This window comes from Microplitis mediator, chromosome 2 (assembly GCF_029852145.1).
Source record: "Microplitis mediator isolate UGA2020A chromosome 2, iyMicMedi2.1, whole genome shotgun sequence".
Lineage (NCBI taxonomy): Eukaryota > Metazoa > Arthropoda > Insecta > Hymenoptera > Braconidae > Microplitis > Microplitis mediator.
Window position 1 is genome coordinate 9,752,021 of NC_079970.1, and position 27,017 is coordinate 9,779,037.

At 28.8% G+C, this 27,017-nt stretch overlaps 1 protein-coding gene across 4 annotated transcripts in view; it reads left to right on the top strand.

Annotated features, from left to right (window-relative positions):
• LOC130664161 (insulin-like growth factor 2 mRNA-binding protein 2) overlaps nucleotides 1–27,017 on the top strand; it is a 106,229-nt gene that overhangs the window by 48,144 nt on the left and 31,068 nt on the right. For 2 of the 4 annotated variants that reach the window (XM_057463967.1, XM_057463968.1), the window contains exon 1: nucleotides 15,479–16,448. The exons of 1 other annotated variant lie outside the window; for it this stretch is intronic. In XM_057463967.1, coding sequence (XP_057319950.1) covers nucleotides 16,360–16,448 — 89 coding nt within the window. In that variant the 5' untranslated portion in view covers nucleotides 15,479–16,359. Of the gene's footprint in view, nucleotides 1–15,478; nucleotides 16,449–27,017 lie in introns of those variants that run through there. One more of the 4 variants, XM_057463970.1, reaches the window with a different exon arrangement.

Genomic DNA, 27,017 nt, shown 5'->3' on the forward strand with positions numbered 1-27,017 from the left:
CGATACTCAGAAAAGATTATGACAAAGTAAGACACAGTGTTTATAAGACAGAAGGCATATGCTTACACAAAAGTAAAATTCTTAAATATATAACTCGAAATCAACCCAATGCTCACTTAATAACTAGCAAGCGATTTATAAGAAAAAAAAAAAAAAAAAAAAAAGAACTACTTAATATTATTTTGTTCATACAATGTATCATTTTTTAGACATACACTCTTGTATTTTTATTACATATGACAATTATTTATTAATAACCGTATTTATAAATATAAAAAATGTCTATTTTTAAACGAGGGTTGGCCTTGAATTCAATCCCCTTCGGTTCTAAACTTACCACAATTTGGATTGTTTGGCCCAGCAAACTTCTGCCCACCGATAATTCCACCATCGTCAATACACGTCAAGTTTATAGATTATATCCTATCCTGACCTTCGACGAGTAATCGATCAATAACATGTATCGAGTTCTTTCGCCTGATTTTATAACATCTATAATATATATTATATACATATATATGTATGCTAAACTAATGCAAATACTGATATCACCTAAATAGAGAGAGTTTGGAAAAAAAGCACCCTACATTTTATAGGAAATCTGGAAAAAAAACAAGATAAATATAAATGAAAAAATACAAACTAACAGGGAAAAGATGGGCAAACCGGACCACTCCAAATATTTAGTAAAACTTTTTACTTTTCCAAAATCGTTTTTAACCGTCATTTACGAATTTTAGCTTTTTTGGACAATGTTGAGTGACCTAAAATTTTTTTCAGGAATTTTTTAGTGGACTCAATGCATTGTTGGTTATAAAAAAAGTACCTGCGGTGTCTTCTTCGCTATATTGAAATTTTATATAAGTTAATTATCTTCAATAATTTTGTTTCTTCAGGATCTTTATTTACAAACAGTATGGTTAGTCTCTTTTTTTATATTATGTAGGTATATAAAATATATATGTACATTAGAGTGTTTGAAAAAAAAATCAATTTTTTTTTACTCTCACATGAGAATTTTGTAAAAAAGGTCAAAAGAAAAAATTCGGTTAAAATCTCAGCCTTAGAAGCATAAGATGACTTATTTTCCTAAGCCAAGAAACTTTTTTTCAGTCAAGAACTCTTGTCTTTATTTAAGAAATGAATTTTTCGGAGCAAGAGAATTTTTTTTCTCAAATCAAGATCTTTGCAATTTCGCTTCAAAAGAAAATTTTTTCGGAGCAAGATAGTCAGCTGTCTCGAACCAAAAATAATTTTTTAAATTAACTGTTTTGTTTGTCTTGAATCAAGAAAAAAATTGGGATAATAATGTTTTTCTTGACCCAAGTTGACTGTTTTTTTTTTGTGTAGGTAAACTATTAACTGTAGAGAAAAAAAATTAGGGAGCAAATTTAAAATATGTCTTACACTCTATAAAGTTTTAGAAACATTAAATTTTACTGAATGATTCAATAATTTTAAATTTCTCAAATCGTATTATCATAATTTCTAATCCCCCATAATTAAACTATTGGTCGTAAAAGGATATGCCGCGCAGCAATACTCAACAATATTGAATGTAAGTTTTTTAATCTAAAATTTTTAAAATAACTTTAAAAAAGCCTTTTTTTTATTTGTATTTTAAATTATTTTAAATAATGCTGTTGAGCAGGAAACTATGTGTATATACACACACAGGACTAGACATATATATATGTGAAGTGTTCCACACTTTCGTACAATTAAGAAGGAGAATTAGGATAGGAGGGGATTGGTCAGGGTAAGAAAGAAACCTTCTTAATAAAAAGTTTATAAATAAATTGAGAAAAATATGGATAGTCCGAAATTGATTAATTAAATATTTTCTGATATATCCTCTTAAAATTGAAGTTAACGGCTGAGATTTTAACAGAATTTTTTTTACCTTTACTCAAAAATTTTCATATGAGAATGAAAAAAAAAACTATTGATTTTTCTAAAACACCCTAATAAATGTATATATGTATATATCTCTATACATACAATAATTCTATTACCATGCGATATAGAAACTGTTACGATAATGATAGGAATCGTTCCTGTAGTTAAAAAAACTTTTCCCAGAAAGTATGGACCTATATCTCATAATTCCTAGTAATTACTACCATAACAATATCGGATGATATTTTATATACGTACTAGGAACGGTTACTATAAATTTCTCTCCGTGTGCGTTACACCTAAATTTCATTCATATCGTGTTGTAGCTACTCTCTAAAAATGACTTAGTGAAATTCTCTATGAATCAGTGGATAGTCGCTATTTCTCCAGCTATAAAAGTATACCACTATTTCATCCAGTGGTATACTTATAGCTGGTTCCCAGTGTATATTCACTTATTCACAGTGAATTTTACTAAGTTATTTTTAGACAGTAATGAAGTAAACTATAGATTACGCTATTCATTAAAAAATGTATCCTTCGTTGATTATGACGTTTTAAAAGCAACTATATGATGCAATATAGAACCTTGAAATAGATTTTTAAGATCACTCGAAAATGCCTGAAATTTAACACTAGAAATTGGTTAAATTATTGAGCGACTCTTGAAAACCATTCATTTTGCGAGGACCTTTTTTAGATCATTTATTTTCTAGAAACTAATATTTTTCGCAACGAAAAAAAAAAAAATTATGTTTTTTAATATTTTTACGATTTTGAAAATTTTTGAGCAATCTGAACATTTTTCACTTCATTCCGATTCTTAGAGGGTTTCTTAAAATACGTATGAATAAAAATTTTTCATAAGTGATTTGTAGGTTTGTTTGAATTACTCTAAAGGTCATATCCCGAGTCGAAATATTAAAACCCCATCTGAGCCTTGTAGCGCCTGAACCTTTTAATGTGGGTATTTGCCGCCTCGATTTTAAAACCTTTTTCAACCTAACTCGCCTGAAATTCGAGTAAGGAGGAGTGAACTAGGGTTTAGTTTGAAGTTTAAAACTCTGTTTCAACCTAGTACGCCTTAAATAAGGTCGAAAAAGAATGAACCGGGGTTTAATTTGAGATTCAAGACTCTACTTCAACCTACACTAGTCGAACCTGTAAATTTTTGTTTAGGATGAAAAGGGGATTAAAACTTAGAAATTATTTTTCTTATAGTAAGGTAAATTTTTTAAAATATTACAGTGTTTTCAGATTCTTACAATTTCTTTTACTGTATTTTCGTATGTTTGTACCATTGCATAAACTTAGTAATAAAATAATCAACCAATGAAATATTGATTATTCAATTGTAATTTTCAAAGAAGTAGACATTTAAGAAAAAATATGTTATTAATATTTATACATTGAAAAATGATGAATCAACATATATATATATATATATATATATATATATATTCACGAATATCTTAATCCATTTTTTTCTAAAAATTCATGAATAACATAAAAAAATTATAAATATAATTATACTTATAGATAAAAACAAAGTCAATTGAATAATATCGTAATATTTGGAATTTTTTTAGATACAGATTTTATAAATAATATAAGCATGTTAAAACTATAAATATCATATTAGAAAAATATATATTTTCATAATAACATATATTTTTATAAGGTAATTTATTAAAGGTATATCTTAAATAAATTGAAAACACACCGAAAAAGTAAAATTCTGCGATATTATTCAATTAATTTTGTTTTAATTTCAAAGTATAATTCTATTTATAATTTTCTTATATTTTTTATAAATTTAGTGGAAAAAATGTAGATCATGATATTCGTAAATATAGGTCATCAGACGAACTAGGGTCTAACGGGGTTTTAATTAAAACCCTTTCTCAACCTAACTCGCCTGGAAACGAACGTATGTAGGCGCTACTGGAGTGAACTAGGGTTTAATTTCAATGGAGTTCTCTATCTTCTAAAACCCATTTCAACCTGACGCTCAGACTAAAAACTATACCAGGTTGAAACAGGGTTTAATTTTTAAAAAATTTCGACTCGGGATATAAACAAATATTTAGTTTTTTGTTATTTAATATTGGCTATGGTAGACACTTTGATTTTAACTAAAATAAGTACATATAACGTTAACTTAAAACTTTTTTTAATTTTATTTATAAAAGTTTAACCGTGATATTAATATTTGTTTAACGAACAATCAATTATTCTCTTGGTTAAGCGTAAATATAATATACCTTATAGGCGATTGTCTTCTCTATCAGGAAATTAATGTCCATCTCGTCACAGTACTCTTGTCTTCTTACTCAAGTATAAAATTGCAACGAGGGATATAGGTCTGACACTTTTTCGGCTCACTCTGCACTTTGTACTAAACACCTTCAGGATGCTTGGTTTTCACAAAAAGATCGTTCAGGGTGAAAACAAGTTGTAGAGTTTTTTATCACTTATATTAGAAAAGAAGCTGTTGATCAAAAGATTTTTTTTCGTAGGAATAGAGGAGGAGTAAAAATTTATTTTTCATTTAAACTATAAACAATATTTTGTTTTTCTTTTTTCTTTTTTTTTTTTTTTTTAATTGTCTAGAATTTTATTTGCGCCACAAAATTATCTAGAATTTATAAAATATTGAAGCAATAAAATTAACTATTGATTGTATCATCCATCACTAGACACAATGTCTAAAATATAAAAACTTGTTTCCTCTGTCCCATCAAGTTATAAATCTGCCTGTCATAAATGTCATAAATAAACATAGATAATAGTAAGTATATTAAAGCGTAAATTTTAGAAGTGCACTTAAGGTATAACTTTGAAATCATGACAATCAAGTTTTCAACCTTGTGAATTTATTTACTCTTGGACTTAGTCGTTTGACGTCGGTTCACTGTAAAAAATCGGGAGTGAATCCGAATTCACTCCGTATGCGGAGTGATTTCGGAATGACGCGGATTTTATTTCACTCCCAATTCTCTCTGGTCCGGAATTTCAATATTTAAATGAATTTATATTAAATTATATTTAACTGTTAAACAGTGTGTGTGTGCGAGTGCGCGAGTGTGTGTGTGTGCGTATCAGCTGTTCAGTAATGTAATACGCGACTTTTTACTTCGATTTTATTTAGTGGAGTTATTTTTTGTTAATAATAGTTCCAAAACTCCTCTCCGGGGTGAATATCACTCCGGAGGGATTAAATTAATAAAAAATTCTACACTCCGCGAAAACTCCCCTTCGGAGTGAATTTCACTCCGAGGGGAGTGAATAGTTAAAAATTCATTCACTCTGCACTCACTCCGGATTTAATCCGCATTCACTCCACGAATTTTTTACAGTGTTCCTTTCAACAAAATTTCATAGCTTTCTATTCAAATTTCAAATTTTACTTTTGAGATTGTTAAGCCATGAATTTTAAAAAAATTTTAGTGGTTTCAAAATATGTAACAAAATTTCTTCACTAGACAACTACAACTACTAGAATATTTACATTTTCATTTACAAACTAAATCAAATGAATGGATGATACAAAACTCAATCTGTGCCAACAGTCGGCCAATAAGCATTGTTTGGTTAAAGAACACAATTAACCAATATTAAAAATAAACGGGACAACTTTAAAACATTTTGATTATTTTTTGTTTAATACATGTTTATTTAATTGTCCTTAAATAGCTAGCGTAAATTGATTGATTTATTCAAAGAGAACACTAAAAAATCAAAAACTGTCAACATTGTTTTTTAGATATTTTCAAGAATAATTGTTATTGCATTGTAATAAAATTTATTAATTTTGCCTGTGGATATAAATTTTTCATATATCAGTAATACAATTAAAGCATGTTACAATGTATTTAATTATAAGTATATGTTTGATGTGATTAATCAAGATATTGAGTTAGATTTTAATATAAATAATTTTAAAAATACAACAAGAGAAAGCGAGCACAACGGCCCACCTAAGCGCGAGTAGACAAAAAAAAATCTCAGCTCAAGATGAATTTTCTTCAACCAAGAAATTTTTTAGCAGGTGGAATGAAAACCAAAAATTTCTTGAAGTGAGAAAAAAATTCATAAGTCAATACTCCCATCATACTTGGTCTAATAATAGAATAACTTGTTTTAAAAACTCACACTTCTTGATATGATAAACATTTTTCTTACCCCAAGTCTATGTTGCTTACTTGAACCAAAAAAAAATAATTGGTTCAAGAAAGTTGTACTTTTAATTCAAGAACTATGATGTTTTGAAACTGAAAATGGTACGAACCCATACTAAGTTTGGAAATCGGCCCTAGATCGGACCATTACTAAGCCAAGAATGTCGATTAATGGCTGAGTAATGGCAATTTTTATTGGCCGATAAACGGCTTATAGCCGGAATGATAACCTCGGCCCATTAATGGCGCTCGATTATCGGCTGATTAATGGTAGCCAGCAATCAGCCAAGCAAGCAAATAAATTTAACTAAAAAAAAATTTTAATATTATTAACCTAATATAGTTTGTGATCATTAACGTTTAAAATATTTAAGTAAGGTAAATGATGTGAAAAAAACTCGGTGAAAATTCTGGTGGAACCTGGGCGCGAATTGCCGTTCTTCTGATTGCTGGGTCTGAACGGTAGCTATACTGGACGAACCTACAAATGTTGAACTGATACTTTTATATGATCTACTTATTCATTTTACTACAAACACTCGTTTTTATTAAATATACAGAGCAATTGAATTAATATTTTCAATTATTTAGACAAAAAATAATGATTTCGTACTATTTCCATTATAATTACATAATTTAAAAAAATAAAACTTTTTAAATTTTATTGATTATTTATCGAGAACCCAGTTTAATTATCTTGCTCTACCACTATTATTAAAAATGTCATTTACTTTAAAAATTTACTATACTTATTTTTTAATTAAATTAATTTTTATAAATAAAGTTATAAAATTGCGGTTGTTGATTGCAAATGATAACGAACTAAAAAATATATTAATTGTTAGTTGTAAATAACTGTATTCAAAAAATATTTATTAATTACAACTTAGTTTAATTCAAAAATAACTAGTTATTAATTAAAGGAAACAACGATAACAAGTTATTTGAATAATTAATAATTGATTAGTAGATTTTTTCATTTAACAAGAATCAATCATGGACCACTGATTCACCAACAGTAGCCCAACGTTGCGAGCCGATAATCGGCCAGTCATAAGCCATCGGCAGCATCGTATGTCTGGCGTTTCCTTTAAAAGAATTACGGGAAGTCATATTCTGATATGAAACCAGCAATGTCATTAGTCATTACATATACATTAAAAAATTTTAATAAAAATTCATTTCGATTTGACTACGCTATCTTGATAAAAAATTAAATGGCTGCTGGTAATTAACCTGGTTTAGCCCATTACAAATTGCCAATGCTTGGCCGAGCGATGGCAGTCAGACATTGAGCAACCTACGGCATTTTTTCCGTTAACGGCGACTTTGTATGGGAACTTGACCTGGAAATAAAGGCAGTTAGTTTGAAAAATTTTAACTCTTGGTTTAAGTAATCCTTCCTCTAATCAGTGAGCGTGTTCAGCCGATGAAAGTTCTTAGTAGTCTGAGTAAGTTACTCAGCGCACTGAACTAAGTTTTCGGTCTGGACACTTTACAGATACTAACTAACTTTTTTCTGGCCGCCATTTTACTTAGTATACATTTTACCGCGTAAACCACTAAAGTAAACAATAATAATTAGTAAAGTGCAAATCTGTACATGTATGCTTTCTGTAAAATTTGCATTAGTTAAGTAACTTAAAAATGAAAGAAAATAATGTGTTATGACTCCCTAAACTATAGTAAGAGCTAACAGCGTGTCCAGGCCGAAAACACACTGCACTCAGACAAACAGACCAAAATTTCTTTTAGGCTGAGTAACTTACTCAGACTACTAAGAACTTTCATCGGCTGAACACGCTCAGTCACACGAAAAATCTCAAACCAAGATTACTAAAGTCTCAAGCCAAGCAAGTTTTGCATTGGATTTACTCACAGGTGCACTCTCCTTCGCACCCTAAGGAATAAATACTACTCTCTCTTTGTCACGCTATAGCACAGTAAATGGAACCTGAGCACATGTTTATTTTAACTAAATAAAAATTAAATAATTAAATTAAATTGTTATAATAAATTAATTAATTAATGTAATTAAATATTATTAAATAATTTCATATTGCACGACTCATGATGCGAAGCATCAGAGTGTGCTTTACGATCGAAAAATTTTTTTCGCCTCACTTCGGCAACTATTTCAATTATTATACCCTTTTTAGTTCACGGAAGATATTTTGCATACTATTTTGAAGATAATTCAATGGAGATTAATTCCATACTTTTCAAAAATTTATTTAGTTCAATGAAAACGGAAAAAACATCAAAATAGTTTGAAAAAATTTTCTGTCCTTCAAGTATGGAACCCGTATACATGATAACTTGCGAAAAAATCCAGTACACGGAAAAAAATTAATCGTGAATGCAACATGATGCAGTCATGTTGCATTCACATGATGAAATCATGTTGCATTCACATGATTTGTCATGTTGCATTCACATGATAGTCATGTTGCATTCACATGATTTGTCATGTTGCATTCACATGATAGTCATGTTGCGGTAACATGAGAAAATCATGTGGCATTCACATGATTTGTCATGTTGCATTCACATGATAATCATGTTGCGGTAACATGAGAAAATCATGTGGCATTCACATGATTTGTCATGTTGCATTCACATGATAATCATGTTGCGGTAACATGATAATCATGTTGCGGTAACATGAGAAAAATCATGTTGCATTCACATGATTTGTCATGTTGCATTCACATGATAATCATGTTGCGGTAACATGAGATAATCATGTGAATGCAACATGATCTTCTCATGTTACCGCAACATGACTATCATGTGAATGCAACATGACAAATCATGTGAATGCAACATGATTTCATCATGTGAATGCAACATGACTGCATCATGTTGCATTCACGATTAATTTTTTTCCGTGTAATTGAATCAAATTTTTTTTTTAAATACTTTGAACGATTTGTAGGTTCCCCTTGCAAATGGCTAGGTAACTCAGTGTCGTTTAATTACAATTAATAAAAGAATAAAAAAGGCTGTACAACTATATCTATATATATATATATCTAAGTAAAATTAACATGGATGGTGATATATCTATACATTATACGTAGATTTATTCCACCAGGGGCGCTTGCGCATTACCATCCTAGTACAGCTGTTTTTTTTTTCGCTAATTGGTCAGCCTGAATTTTTTCAATTCAATTTTTTTTTTTTTTTTTTTTTATTTACATATATTTTTTTTGTTATGAATCGAGATATTTTGAGTAGGTTCTTTTACAATTATAAAAAAAAAAAAAAAAAAAAATTTTAATGAAAGAATTGTATATATTTTAAAGTTATTCGTGCTTCCCGCCATTTTTTTATTATTATTTTATTATTTCATAATAAATGAGCATCATGAGTCGTGCACTTTTGGATTTTCCAAATTTTGTTTTTTTGTAATCGAATTTTTTTTTTTTATTAAAAATTCATTTTTGTCCATATCGAACCCGTTTCATAAAAAATGCATATGATGTGTTTGGCATTTTACTAAAATTACTTACATTTTACTAAAAAAAACATGTTAAAACTCAAAATAATATAAAGGTTTTCAGTCTAAAATTGTTGTATATGCAATAAACTTTTAATTCACTTGAGTATCTTTAATATACCATGAATACTTACACTGAAAAAAAAATGTGGTTATCGTAACCATCTGAAGTATTACTAATTGTAGATAGTTGTTATAACAAAATGTATCGTTAACTTGGCAATACTAGATTGCTGCATTATCTATCTTCAATTTTAATTAAAAGTATTGTCAATTGAACCATATTCTTTGGTCATATTCTCTATACTTGATATTGCTGTTTTAACGATTCTTATAGATTGCTATTATAGCAATCATAATTGTTAATATATATATACACATGGTATAGCAATCCAAATGGTTAATATAGCAATCAGGATTGTAAATATATCAATATATCAATAACGATATTGCTATGACAGCTATATTTTTTTCTCAGTGTAAGACATGCAATTTTGGATTTTCCAAATTTTGGTACAGGGGAGGGTGGGGCAAAGCGACCCCCCTGAAATTTTAATCAAAAAAATTTTTTTTTGTTTTCGACTAATTACTATAAATCCTATATGTTATAAAGTGATTTTTTTCTATTTTTATCGTCAAATTAAAAAAAAATTATTATATTTCCACATTTCTAACCCTATGCATAACACCTGGGGCAAAATGGACCAGCCGAAACTTCTGAAAAAATTATTTTTTCATATTTTTCGGCTGTTTCTCTATGTAAGAGGCAAATTTGGTCACTAAAAATATATGAAAATAAAATTTTTTTTTTAGTTGATAAATTTTTGAAATAAAGTAAAACTATCCATAATCTAAAAAATTAAAAAACACGTTTTTTGGATTCAAAATAATGACAAAGAAGAAATATAGAATCGTTTTTTTTTATTAAATAACAATTAGTAATTAAGTTAATCGAGGGTGAACGATTTATTACACCTTAAAAAATTTTTTTTGAGTAATATAAAACCAAAAATAGTTGTCAAGAGAAATAATTACATTCTTAATGATGAAAACAATTTAAAAAAAAAAAAAAAAAAACGAAAAAAAAAATTTTTTTAATTTTTTGGAGGGGGGCCTCTCTGCCCCATAAATTTTTTTTTTTTCAGAATTTCGGCAAAATATCTATAAATTTGTTCGAAATAGGACAAAAGTAAAGTGATCTGATGGTTGAAAGCCACAAAAAGTAATAATTGGCTTAGGGGGGCCGCTCTGCCCCACCCTCCCCTACTCTCTAAACATGAATAAGTGAAAATAAGTGACTATTCACTAATTCCAAGTGCAAACCGAATCACTAATTTCAAAAAGCGATTCGGTTGGCACTCAGAATTAGTGAATATTCACTTATTTTCACTTATTCATGTTTAGAGAGTAAGAAATTACTGTTTCTGACTGAGAAAATGATGTCTTTCTCAAAGTAAATAATTTCTCGATCGAAATAATTTTTTAGTTCAGTTCAGTAAGAAATTTTACTTGGTTCAAGAAACACATTTCGAAAGCATTTTATTCCTTGGTTCAAGATTTTCTTTTTTTCTGTATAATTATTTCTTGTGGCTTTTGACTGAACACAAATTGTTGCTGTCTGTCTTGAGCAAGTTTAACTATGTTTAAAACTAATTTTGATAAAACAGTTTTTATTTTCGTCGAATACATTCAGAGTCAAAATACGGAGTGGATGATTTTTTTCATTTATTTAATCCCCTTGGAGTGAAATTCACTCAGAACGGAAGTTTATTTAGATATCTAGTGACTCCGTATGTCGAGCGAATCTTTTTTTTTTTTTTAATTCCAGAATCCCGAGTAACGGTATGAATTCGGATTGAAATAAAATCCAAATTAATTTTGAATTCACTTCCTATTTTTCACAGTGTATATCTATAGTACATTGTGAAATAAGCGGTATTAAAACGCACTCACACCGGTGTAGCGGTGTTATCTTACTGGTTTTAAAACGGTGTACATGTAGAATAAATTGACTCCGATCAAAACAAGTTTAATATCTGTAATGTTTTTTTTGTTACTTTTATGAAGGAGGGTCTCTAGTATTTTTTGTTCAAGCTTTTCTCTCGAAAATAAAACCTCTAAACGCAAAATTAAGAACGAGGTTTGACGCATTATTCTATATAATCTAGCAATCTACGTTTCCATTCTTCATAAAAATTCATTTGTTTAAAAATAACGAGGACAAAGTTTCCATTTATTGTGCAAGTTCAACAATGATAGTATCTTTCTTTGACTTAAGTGTGATAGAAAAAAAAGTTCAAACTCTTCTCAAACTAAACGAATCGCATAAATTTTTTGACACTTATCAAATTAAATCTTTAGGAATAATATAACAATTACTTTTATTATAACTAATGTTTTCCATAAGGTAATAACTGATTTAAAGAGATTTAGTTTGCAAAGAGACGTGAATCATAAAAATCTGTTTCCCATAATTTATACAATCACATTAACATGTCATTGTGGACAAATATTCTTTGGAGTTCTTTATAAATTATGTACCTGAAGATCGGAACTTTTTCGCGCAACGAAAATGGAAAAAAATTATGTAATTTGACAATTACGGGGTAGTTGGGGTGGCCTGCCATTTTTTGCTGACATGATAGTACCTATATAAAACATTTCAAAAATCTAGGTCCAATAGATTTTTTACTTTTCATTTTTTTTTTTTTTTTAAATTTTCGTTCCGCGAGAAACGTTTGGATCTTCAGGTACACCATAAATCAGTAAATCTGTCGTATCATTAATTTTTAAAGCAATAAAAAATGATTTTTGTATTTAAAATACAACCCTGATTAAGAAAAATTATTTGAAATGATTCAAAAAAATTTGAAATGATTTAAAACAATTAGAATTGACTAATATATAGATATACACTTAGCATGGATTAAATCATTTTTCTTGATAAGGGAATTCGATCTTTGATGCTTCAAAACTAAAACTATTTTTTTTTATGTCACCGCTTATAACACCAGAAAAATTTTAACACCGATAACCTTAACACAGGGATAGCGTTGACTTACTCCGGTTTTTTTTACAGTATATATACTTTTATTTAAACAATGTTTTTTTTATTTACTATATTTTTAAAATTACATATTTACAAGTTTAATATATATACACAGAAAAAAAAACTGACAATAAACAAAAAATAATATTTTGTTGCGGCTAGTGAAGTATTTCAAGTTAGAATGTAACATGTTTTTTTATGTTACATACTTATAATTCATAGGCAAATCAGGTATGGTGTATAAATTTATGTTCATCAGTAAAACCGGAAGAAAATATACTTGAATATTTTGTATCGATGTAAGCATGAGAATATCACACGGAAGCACTCGAAGTTTCGTAATATTAACAAGATAGAGAATATATATAAGATACGGTATCAAAAATAATATAGGCTATCCGGCCACCTTAGTTGAATTATATCTCGTTCTTTTGAATGATCAGTGAGTGAATTTGAGGGCGTCGCCGCGCATTTGACCTGAGAATTCTCAGAAGAATATATCCAAACGCTCGAAATTGTGGAACCGGCGCCTGAGGATAACTCATAGAACCGAGGTTACAGCACAACGATTTTTTTTTTATCTTGATATATATTTTTTTTAACGGTTTGAAACATTGAACTATATATTATATATCGGTTACTTTAATTTTAAAAGTTTGCTCCGAAATTTTTGAAACAACGTACATATATTATTTTACAGCCTTAACAATATATAGATTTTATTTTATTTAACTATACTATTAATTTTGCTATAAAGTTAAATAATTAACTTTCTTCGATACTACTTGAATTCTAAAAAAAAATATTATATTTACACACAAAAAATGCGCATTTACAATTATTTCTGACTAGAGTACTTATTATACGTATCAAACAATATATAATATTTAAATATGATAAAAATAAAAGCGGTAACATGTCACGACGTTCACCCACTCTTGTTATCATACTTAGGCCCCAAATTTCCCAGCATCGATCTTTTTCGTCTCACTGTCGGATCTTGTAATGCAAGCGAGTAAAAACACACATATCTACATAAAAAAAGAGATATTAATATATATAATAACGTGGAGGAATATATAGTGGGGATTGACCTTGGCAATAGTGGGAAGTCCGCGTTACGTTTTGCTTCTATACTCTTTACTCTAGAAGCTTTAGAGTAGTGCGAGTGAGTCGGATTTTGGCCCATCATCAACATCATAAAGTGGTGCTCGAGGGGGTGTGCAGAGAGAGAAAAATAAGCTGAAGCAAAATAAGGTTACCTACCGGCATCCGGCAGATGTCTCTGATGTGTTACTAGCTCGATGACGTAGGCATTTTCCAATTCGCGCGGTCGCTCATGGGCTTTGTAAACGCGCGCGTGGAATAAGGTGGAGTGAGTGATTCTCCCGGGCGCCGTTTTGAGCAGTGGGGAATTCGCCGGTGCCGGGAACGCGGATGATGCAAGTAGTGAGGGTAGAGAATGTAAGTTACAGCTCACCGTGGGCTACATCTGTAGTAAAACAGTGGGGACGTAGGTGCTAAAGGGTAGGGATAGGCTGGGCGCGGCCTAAAGCACCCCGTTCAAGCTATGTCTTATACATGATTATAAAAATAATATTAGTCTACCGCGCTTTCTCATATATATATATATATACATATATACTCTAAAAATATTACAGCATGCTGTTGTTTTCACATGGCCGTGCATCATCCGTAACGATAAAACTCTTTTTTCACAATTCAAATTATTAAAAAAATTTCTTTTTCAACACATATTTCCAACGACAACGACGATCACGGCTATGAACCACGACATAGGGATTTCAAACGGCGCTACTATCACTACTACCACCACCATATATATTTTTGATTACCACCACCATCACCACCACGACTATAACCATCGACGCCACCGCCCTGATAGTACGCACGCGTATATGTACGTGACGCGCGTATCCTAAAATCCAAGGATAAAATTTACGTTTTGGCCAGTATCGTATAAAAGAAAATACGCGTCGCGTGCGCGCTCACCGCCACCTCCGTTTTTTCGGTCTCGGTCATTCTTTCTAAATTTACAGTATATAATTATTGAGTTATATTTTTTAATTTTATTTATTATATAATTATTGTGGAGCTAAAAATTCTGGATTTTTATTTTTAAATCATATATAATAAATAGTACTACGACAAAAAAATACATATAAATAAAAAAAACGTTTTAAACAATTAATAAATTATGAATAAAAATATTAAAATAAAGTAATAACGCAAAAACGATAACAGCATATTTAAAAGTGTGCAACAAGAGCACGAGCCACTATAGTTTTGATTTTGGCACGCGCCCGGCTTACAAGACGGCGCCAACCAATTTACCGTCTTATTCTCATTCTTCATCCCCCTCTTGTTGCGCTTCCAAGTGCGCCAGTGTGTTATGTTATTTTACTTCATCTTAAACTTACCTCATATATATTTATACTTTTAATACACTAAATACAACAAACTATATTATTGGTATCATTAAATATACAAGTTAATAATTATTATACTTTTATTTAATTAATTTCCTTCTTTTATTCAATAAAATTTATTTAACGTATGTTATACACCAGTAACTGATACTTAAAATTTTCCCCGAGATAATCATAAGTGTTTCTGTCCGGACTTGATTATTTTTTTTCTCATTAACTATCAGTACTCCAGAAATGAAGTATACAGTTTATAATTTTCTTTAGACGCACTTAAGTTTTTAAAAAGAAAAAATAAATGCTCTTGATAATTTTTGAGTGATGGTGAAATCATATTGAAAATAAAAATTATAAAAATATAATTTTTTTGTTGTTGTTGATGTTGTTGTTGTTGTTATAAAATAACTGTACAACTGATAATTAAAGTGCATAATAGATTTTATAGTTTTGTGAAGGTGCTAAGGGAAAAAATAATAGGATAAGTGTAATCAGAAGACTAGAATAGTGCGAAGAAGAACAGAAAGAAAACCGGTAGAAGGGTGAGGGAGGTTCAAGGGAAGGAAAAGGGACTGCACGCGGTCGGGATACTAAATTTTAAAGAGCTGGAGAGGGGCACTCAAGTAGGAGTGAGGACGCGCTACCATTCTCGTAACAACTGTCGCCGGTTGCTAAACCCGCGTGAGGACTGTGTTGCCAGTGTTATATCGACTTGTATCGTTTTTTTTTTTTGTTGTTTAAGTTCCTCATTAAATATATATATATATATTTAACACAGATATATAATAATAAATAAAAATTATATACATAAAATATTTATAAGTATATATATATATATATTTTTTTTTTATACTGTCAACGCCATACTTTAATCTCGTTGAATTACTGTTACGTCAGTGTCAATTGAGAACGGATAATCTTGGTGTGTACCAGTGTTTGAGTCTACCTCACTTGTTAGCGGCAGCTAACTTTATTTAAAGCTATTTTTTTTATGTTTTTTTAAATTAAGAAACACGTTTTTGAGTTATATATATATATTGAAAGAAAATAAAAAGTTTAAGTAAAATAAAGAAAGAAGGAAAAAAAAGAAGAGAGATAAAGATAGATATATACATATGGATATTATATATATATGTATATAAAAAATAATAAATTATAGTTGAACAGTGCTCGACAAGCTAGTTCTTGTAAATACGAGTTGTTATATTATAAAGCGCCAGTTTTTTTTATTTTTTTAATTTACGTTTTTATTTGTGAATAATTATACATACGTTACGTACAACAATGTCTTTGGATAAATTCAGCGAGGGTGGTATGTTGCAGAAGGAAATGGAACGTTTAGATATCGAGGATAAAAATGGTGAAACTCCAAGGTAAATTATTATTATTATTATTTATTTATTTATTTTTTTTTTGGTAAAAATTTTTCGTCGAATAATTTATTAGTAATCATTAATATTAAATATTATAATAAAAAATATATTATCGTATTAATGATTTAGATTTTAAACTATTGATTAAAACGAAAGATAATAATTGAATAAATTATATATTATTTACTTAATATTTTCATATTAATTTGATTCTAATCTTACGGTTAGACTTCAACTACATATTGGAAATACTTTGTCTAAGTAAATAGACAATACATAACTTGATAAGATATATTTGAGGAATTGACGTGTTTAAAAAAAAAAAAAACTCCATTAATCAAAAGTGTATTATTACTTGAATCAACATTTAAAAATTATTTTAGAAATTCAACAATAATTTGAAGAAGAAAAAAAATTTAATTAATGAAATTCAAGAATAAAAATGAATTAATTGATTATAAAAAAAAAAAAAAATTATCTTAACTTATCTATTAGAATAAAATATATGTTATACTATATCTCTATTTCGTTATCGTTAAAAATATTTCTAACGGCTTCTGATACTCAAATGTACTCCGAATTATCTCATAACTATAGTCGAATATTTTTGGCGCGAGAGTATTTAATTCAATCAATACTGTTTTAATAAATAAATATTTAATAATTTATATAATATATAAATAAATGACAATTTCGTATATTTATTTGTATTGATATTAAGTTTAATAAGTAAGTATTTTTTAAATAAATGACGAGACAAATTGTGTTGAGAGCCCGCCTGCGCACCGTAAGTAGGCATGACTCAGTGGAAGAAGGTGCTGGTGGTAACTGTGTGAAATAAAACAGCGTTAGCATGGGTGGTCACACACGCGTGTGTTGCATGGCCGCCGAAAATAGACCCATGTCGATGTATGTATATAATGACGCACAAATAACACCGGAAAATATATACCATATTTGTAAAAGATACACGTTTCCCTCATATGTATATATATATATATATATATATATATATATATATATATATATATATATTAGACCCTGAGAACGCACAATCTATATACATATTTTAGTCTTAACAAACTTTATACCAAAACCGGAAGTAACTCATTCTAACAAAAAAAAAAAAAAAATTACACTACATTAGTTTAATATGTTTAACTTTTAATTTATTTCATTATAAAAAATTTTCAAAATTATTATTATCATTTTATTCGTATATGATTTATATAATATTGTTTTTAAAAAAAATTTTAATATTATAGTCGGGCCTCTATACGTTATGAATTTATGTTGGTGTGTGCGTTATAACGAATTTGTTTTCCGGATGTACGGACTTTTCTAAAAACATTAGATAGCCAAAAGTTTGGTCTAGGCATACTCACACAACACATGTAAAAGATAGAGAAAAAAAATATATATATATATATATATATATATGTGTGGATGTATCAGTATAGAAGCTATTTTCTATTTTAATTTACACTCGATTTTCACGTCAGTTGGCATTCGAGGCCATCGATTAATTAATTGTAATAAATTATTAATTTAATTTAAAATATTAAATAATCAATAAGGTAACTTATATTAGTCGTGTAAAGATAATTAATAATCGTTGATTAATTTGTTAAATAGTACGTAAACTGACAATGCGAATATCAATAAATACGACGTCAGTATTGTCGACAAAAATAACTTGATTGAATAAAACCATTACTGTCATCTTCTTAGAGGGCTTTAATGCTTTTATTCCTTCACAAGCTATTGTACATATATTTGTAACAAATAATTAAATCTACTTATTTTTTCTTTATCTTAATTAAACCAAATTACCGAATAACTGTTCAACAATCAGTTTGTTTTTGTCTTGATATACCTACCAATGACGCATATTGGATATATTTAATATTATTTATTCTCTATATAAATAAATAAATATATTCTTCATCCATACTTACATTATGTTAGAAATTATATATTAAAGTATGTAGCAACAGATAGTTTTTTTTTGTTTTCTATAGTTTAAGGAATATAGTGTAAGCACGACGAGTTGCCTGAAGCGGTGAACACGAGACGAATTCGAATGTGGATGAAATTCTGAGAAGTGCCATCCATCGGCCCGGCATTAATGGCAACCGTGCGGTTAGATGATCACGATTCAAGGTCATAGTGATTTTTTTATTTCACTATAATCTAATTTTTACTATTAAACATTCCTTTAATATACGTATTAATTTTTTACTGTCTTTAAACAAAATTTTTATTATTAATATACTTGTCAAATAAATTGACTGTTTCGGTAGTTATCTATACCATTTAGAAGAAAAAAACTTTTTTTAAAACTATACATATACATAAACATATTAACGTTTTACCGAGGTCACGATGAACCAGAGAGAAAGGTCGAGATGACGGTGTGTAAAAAAAAAAATGTATAAAACTAGTCTCACAAAATATCTCATAATATGTTCTCTTACCTAATGATTAAATGTATTTATATAAATTAATTCCTTATTTTTTTTATTAGTATTACACAAGTATAAAAATAATTTAAAATAAAAAAAGTTCAAGGCAAATGACCCATAAAAACCCGCGAATCTTATAGTAAACAACATCATGACGTTACTTTATTACTCAATCATGCGTAAGTTGTGCGTGGCTCTATCTTTTGGCTGAGAGCTGCGTTTCGCCCCCGCGACGCCGGTAATGTCAGTAACTTTTATATTTTTTTTGTTAACATGAGGCAAAGTATCGACAAGTAATTATTTTATTAGCAATTTAAAAAAAAAATTGCGGAATCAATAATAAGATACATAATAATTTTTTGTGAATTGATCGTTTGAAAAATAAGTTAAAGATTTGAATAGTTAATTCAGGGTCAGCAAAGAAAGGAAGTAAAGAAATTTTGAAAATTTATTTGTAAGTAGGTAATATGCAAACAGCCTAAGTTTTTCGGATCTTTTGTTCGAGTACTGGATTTGTACGATTTCGTAGAATAGTTGTTGCTTGCTCAATCCACTGGTTTTACCTATACATTATCTAAAAATCTTTTTCATCTCTCCGAGACTCGAAAAATATATATACATGTTATTGTCTCGCCCACGGTTGGCATCTTAACGTTTCATTTATGGCCAAATTGACTACCTGAACAGATCTATCGTTGTTGGAGCCAGTAAGGTTCTCAAGAAGGTCTATAGTCCATGCCTACGTGGATTTACTTGACCACAGTAAAATATTTTTCAAGCCCGACTGAGTCATCTTTCATTATTATTTTTTTTTTTTTTTCTATATACCTGCATATATATATATTCCTAACCGAACTCCAGGCTATTTTCAAAAGATTCTTCTCGATCGCTATTGACATTCTCGTCGAATTCTCGAAAAAAAATATAGGGGAGGGTGGGGCAAAGCGGCCCCCATGGGGCAGAGCGGCCCCCCTGAAATTTTGACCAAAAAAAAATTTTTTTTTTTTTCGACTAATTACTATAAATCCGATATGTTTGCGCATTTTTACCCCTACGCATGACATTTGGGGCAAAATGGACAAGCCCAAAATTTTGAAAAAGTGATTTTTTCATATTTTTATCGTCAAATTAAAAAAAAATTGTTATAATTCCACATTTCTAGCCCTACGCATAACACCTGGGGCAAAATGGACCAGCCGGAACTTCCGAAAAAATTATTTTTTCATATTTTTCGGCCGTTTCTTTATGTAAGAGGCAAATTTGGTCACTAAAAATTTATAAAAATTAATTTTTTTTTTTTAGTTGATAAATTTTTGAAATAAAGTAAAATTATAGAATATATTTTTTTTTTTATTAAATAACAATTAGTAATTAAGGTAATCGAGAGTGAACGATTTTTTACGCTTTAAAAAATTTTTTTCGAGTAATATAAAACCAAAAATAGTTGTCAAGAGTAAGAAATACATTCTTAATGATGAAAACAATTTAAAAAAAAAAAAACGAAAAAAAAATTTTTTTTTATCACTTTTTGAAGGGGGGCCGCTCTGCCCCACAAAAAAAAAAAAATATTTTTCAGAATTTCGGCAAAATGTCCATAAATTTGTTCGAAATAGGACAAAAGTAAAGTGATCATATGGTTGAAAGCCACAAAAAATAATAATTGGCTTAGGGGGGCCGCTCTGCCCCACCCTCCCCTATCTACTTTTTTTGTATTAACTAAATTTTATTTAGTTTCTATCTCAAATTATTCAAGTAGTAATTTTGAACCCTTTTATTCTTAAAGATTTGGCTTAAGCATTATCATAGAAAAATTTCCAGCTAAAAAGTTCATTTTAATCTGTGAAAAAAATAACAATAATAAATACTTTTATTTAATTATATTCACGGTATTAGTATATATTTATATATATATTAGGGTGTGTAAAAAAAAAATTTTTTTTTCTTTAGGTCTCATAGTCTCAGAAGTTTCTTTGGGACCTAAAAAAAATCCTCCTGAAAAATCAGTTCGATAGCTCGAAAATTGAGCTGGTGGGTTTACAAGTTCATTTTCCCATTTTAAATACACGTAAACAAATTATTTTTTAGTTTTTCGAGAAAAAAATGAATGAAAAAAATTTTTTTTCCGATTTTGACTCATACCCTTATAGGAAATCTCATTCGCTACAAAATATCACTAATAGTCATGCTCGTAACTACAATACAAAAAAAGTTACGAGCCTCCAAAGTTCGAAAAAAATTAATTTTTTTTTATGTATAATTATTGTTTTTACTTTATTGTTATTTGGTTGGTGGTATTTTTTGTTTTCTGAATTTAATTTGCAATCTTTTATAGAAAATCTATTTTATTGACTGATTGACACAGATAAAAAAAAAGTTAATCGTCACGGTTTTAAATTATTTTACACCTTGAAAGCTCGATAATTTTCTTTTTCTTTCACTTTATGAGCATGCTAAAATAATAATTTCTTGCGGAAAAATAGTTTTTCTGTAAACGATTGCAAATTATAATTCGAAAAAAATACCACCAATTAAATAACGATAAAGTAACAACAATCATTATACGTAAAAAAAAAATCTTTTTTTTTTTCGAACTTTAGAGGCTTGTAACTTTTTTTGCATTATAGTCACGAGCATGACTACGAGGGACATTTTTGTAGGGAATTAGATTTCCTATAAGAATATGAGAGTCAAAATCGGAAAAAAAAATTTTTTCATTCATTTTTCCTCGAAAAACTGAAAAATAATTTTTTTATGTGTATTTAAAATGGGAAAATGAACTTGTAAACCGTCAGCTCAATTTTCGAGATATTGAGCTGATTTTTTAGGAGTATTTTTTTTTAGGTCCCAAAGAAACTTTTGAGATTATGAGACATAAAGAAAAAAAAATCTTTTTTTTACACACCTTAATATATATATATATATATATATATATATATATATATATTAATAATGAAGGAACCGTAAAAATGGCGGCTTATGATCATGTAAGTCGACATTGTAAAAACTGGCTTTATACTCTACTACATTTGAATAGAGGTACTAAAGTATAAATATGTGAATACTTACTTTTACGTTTATGGTTTTTTTTTTTTTTTCAATTTGCAAATTATTAATTTAAACGAATTAAACCTATATAATATTAATATAAAATAATACAAATAGTACTTATTTAATGAATTAATTTTGGACATTATTATAAAGTCTACTCCGAAATAAACTCATTATTAATATATTATTCGATTAATGGCAGGTTTTAAAGATTTGCTGGTGTGTATTTTATTTTAATACAATCTGGTAAATTTTTTGTGGAAATTTTAATTTATCATTAATTGATAATTTTTCTTCCGGATTGGATTGGATGCGATTCAAAATAAAATCCACATCACTCCAGATACACTCAGGATTTTTAACAACCCATACAGAGTTTGGAAATCGGCCCTAGATTGGGCCATTACTAAGCCAAGAATGTCGATTAATGGCTCAGCGATGGCAATTTTTATCGGCCGATAAACGGCTTATAGCCGGGATGATATAGCCTCAGCCCATTAATGGCGCTCGACTATCGGCCGATTAATGGTAGCCAGCAATCAGCCAAGCAAGCAAATAAATTCAATTAAAAAAACATTTTATTTCTATTGACCTAGTAGAATTCATAGTCATTAATGTTTAAACCATTTAAGTGGGGTAAATGATCTGAAAAAATTCGATTTTCGTAAATCGGACCGAAACCAATAACTTCCCGAATTTTGGAAAATTTACAATTTTCTTAGCGGGAAGTTAAAAAACTCGGTTAAAATTCTGCTGGGCTCTGGGCGCCAACTGTCGTCTTTCTGATTACTGGGTCTGAACACTGGCTACTGAACGAACCTATTAATGTTGAGCTGATACTTTTATATGATCTACTTATTCAGTCTACTTCAACCATTCAGTCTTGTGAAATATAACGAGCAATTTAATTAATATTTTCGATTAAGAAAGCAAAATAACTTCGTATTATTTTTATTATAATTACATAATTTTTCAAAATAAAACTTATTAAATTTTATTGATTATTATAATGTATGAAAGTTATTGTTAATAAAGTTTATCATTGATAAGTTTCTCGCGCGTAGTAACCCTAGTAGAAATAATCGAGGGCCGCCTAGATCGCAAACTAGGCCCTCGCTAGCGATATCGAGGCAAAACTTGAAATCGCGCCACCTACAACTGATGCGTAAGTATTGCTTGAACCAATATCCGTGTACGCTAGTATAGTATGTGCATATTAGACCGGTTCAAAAAAATCGACTATTTTTTTTTTTCAAAACCTGCAGTGAAATATCTTCCTAGTCATAAAAAAAGAAGCCTGTGGAAACGGGAGCTCTTAATATCAATTTTGAAAGGTCGCTCATCGTAAATTTCTATTTTACGTTTAAATAACATGGAAAAAAAAACTTTTTTAGTTTGGAATTTTTCACCTCGGCAATGGCTCATTGTATGAATAAGCGCAGCATATATTTTTGTAGGGAATTTAACGCTCTACAAAAAAAGTCTCTTATGATTTTTCGACAAATCCATCTGTTCAAAAGTTATTGGAGCTCGAAGTCAAGTAAGAGTAAATTTTGAGATCTTTTTACTTTTCCGGCAAAACTATCATACTTATTATAAAATGTCATTGAATCATTTTTGTAGACAATTTTATTTTCTACAAATTATCATTGATAAATTTTTTTCAAATTTGGCACTGTTTTCTAGTTATTTCCATTTCAATGCCAAGCTCTTAAAATCAATCAGAACACTATTTTTTTAGGAGCTTGGCATTAAAATGGAAATAACTAGAAAACAATGCAGAATTTGAAAAAAATTTATCAACGATAATTTGTAGAAAATGAAATTGTCTACAAAAATGATTCAATGACATTTTATAATAAGTATGATAGTTTTGCCGGAAAAGTAAAAAGATCTCAAAATTTACTCTTACTTGACTTCGAGCTCCAATAACTTTTGAACAGATGGATTTGTCGAAAAATGATAAGAGACTTTTTTTGTAGAGCGTTAAATTCCCTACAAAAATATATGCTGGGCTTATTCATACAATCAGCCATTGCCGAGGTGAAAAATTCCAAACTAAAAAAATTTTTTTTTCCATGTTATTTAAACGTAAAATAGAAATTTACGATGAGCGACCTTTCAAAATTGATATTAAGAGCTCCCGTTTCCACAGGCTTCTTTTTTTATGACTAGGAAGATATTTCACTGCGGGTTTTGAAAAAAAAAAATAGTCGATTTTTTTGAACCGGTCTAGTGCATATTTTATTGTATACAATAAATAACCTATTAGAAGAATGAAAATTGTTTATAAATATTATGAGCAGTTGAAAAAATAATAAAGTGTAAACTAATTGTGTAATTATGTAGTCAATATCTCAGTGTATAAATAAATAATTAATTTTAATAATGGAAGCAATTAAAAGACTTGATACAATAACCAAACTCCGACTTTGGGCAGTAAAATCTAATATTGCAAATTTTTAAATATTAAAAAAATAAATAAATAATATTGTATTGTTTTTTATAATATTCGTTTTATATAAAAGTTTGAATAAAAGAATGTCAGATAAAAAAGTTTTTAAATTATTCAGATTATTAATAATTATTATATTTAAAAGTAGTAATTTAATTATTACAAATAATTTTCATTTCAATTCTTTTAAATAATAATTTATAGTAGTTATTTGTATTTAGTTAATATTATAACCTATAATTGGGAATCATGGGATGTAGTATCGCCATTTTTTATTTCATTTTTAGTCAAACTAGCCAGCGCCTCGATTTCATTTCTACTAGGGAAGTACTGTGATACAGCATAATAATTTTTCGTATGAGCCTAATAATTTTTCGATGCTTCACTTTCTGCTTCAAGTTTGGTCGTCAGCATAATAAAAATGGTAGATTTCGAGCGAACACTTTTCTTCATGTGTTCTGTTGCCAATCGTTGTCAATTTTATTATAAAATTACTATGGCCATATTAATTTTTGCATGTGTTTATTTCAATTTCTGCAGGTGGCCAACACGGTCCAGCTGTATTATGACACCATAACATTTCACACAATTGTCTAAAGAATAATTTCTTCATCTTGTGATAAATTACAAAAATATTTTACGATAATTTACAAATAATTCAATAATTTACGAAAATTGAGAAAACTGATTGAAAATTTTATTTATTCGATTTGACATAAATTATAATTTGTAAGTTAAAATTAATTGTGAACTTGTTGTATTTACAAACACTAATATATTTTTAATTTTACACGATTTTGTATTAAATAACAATAATATACAATATATTAAATTGTACAAACGATAATTTTCAAGATTGTCATTGCACTTCGATAAATCACACGTATGTGATTATATTAATTCCTGGAAAATGTCTTGGTTGATAAATAAGTATATAAAAGCAAAGTATATGCTGCGCTTAATACTTTTCACGAAATATGAATCAGCTTTTATCATCCATTTTAAATAAAATTTAATTCAAGAATAACTTCATAGTTGTCACACAAATAAATGAATAAATTTATCTTAAAATTATTCACCCTAATTGAATAAATAAGTATTGCACAATTAAGATGCACACATAAAGGTGATATAATAATTCGCTTTAAGTAATTATATATGAAGAAAAGTTAATGTAGTGATGCACAGTCGTATAAAATAATTCAAAGTAATCTTGTTATCACAAAGTTGCATTAGTGAGAGTAAAGATATCGATACTGCCATTCTAATACGTCGTATCCGACATTTGGGAAATTTTTCAGGAGGTTTAGATTGGTATAACCTACAAATTTATTTTCATGTTTTTCATAAAATACAGGCATTTGTAGCGAATAAATAATTTTAAATTATATGCTGTAAGAAGAGTAAAAAATTATGCATAGTTACCTTCTTACTGATGTCGTTAATTACTTCCTTAAAATTAACTTAAAATTGAAAATGTTAAGCGTGACTGAACCTATGCAAATGTGGGATACGACATATTAGAATATGTATTTAAAAATACTAAATAAACAATTTGACCTCTAAAATTTTGACATAAGCTGCACATTGTTACAATGATTCCATTTTTCAAGAAAAGTGAAAATGTCAAATTTTGTGGGATACGACGTATTATAATGGCAGTATCGATATATTCAACCCTTTCTTTCTTCTTTGAGACTTTTACCTTGTGTAGTTTATTTTGAAGGTGCCTAGTGGGCCAATTACGCGCCCCTCAATCGCTCAAGTACGTAGGCGGTCTTTTATTCTTTCATTCTCTTGTGAACACTCACGGCAATTAGAAAGTCACGAATAGATATTTTTCGACATATTTCATCTTTTTCGTCACCAAAGTGTCCCTTTTTTGTCTTCATCAATTTTATACACACACACACATATATATATATATATATATATATATATATATATATATATATATATATATATATATATATATATATATATATATATATATATATAAACTATCATATATATATAAATATTTATGATAGTTTTATAGCGATTATTATTTAATAATAAAAAGAGTATGTAATATACAAACATTTTATTTAGTATATATCTAAAGTAATTAAAAAATTATTCGACGGATATTTTAAACATTTAAAATACGGATTTATCAGGAATATCATATCAAACTTCCTATGTAGCGAGACTTTAGCCTCGACGCACCATCCCAAAGTATTGATTACTTTCCACTTCTGGTGAAGAGAAAGATATAGAGGAATAGCCCATGGAGAGTTCCCCAGAGTTTATATAAGAAGGAAATAAAGTGTCACCATGAACCAAGTTAAAGATAACCCCTCTCTCTCTCTCTCTCTCTCTCTCTCTCTCTCTCTCTCTCTCTCTCTCTCTCTCTCTCTCTCTCTCTCTCTCTCTCTCTCTCTCTCTTTTTTGTGTGTTGTGTCGTCTTTGTTACCCTTTAATTGCGTATCTTATTGTCCGATCAACTTACACGACACAAGATATAGATAAAACTTCTCAAAAGTTAGACTTTTATTCTCTTGTATATTTACAATAATAATCAATTATCTTGTGCGGTCTTTAAAATTCCGCGATGTTAAT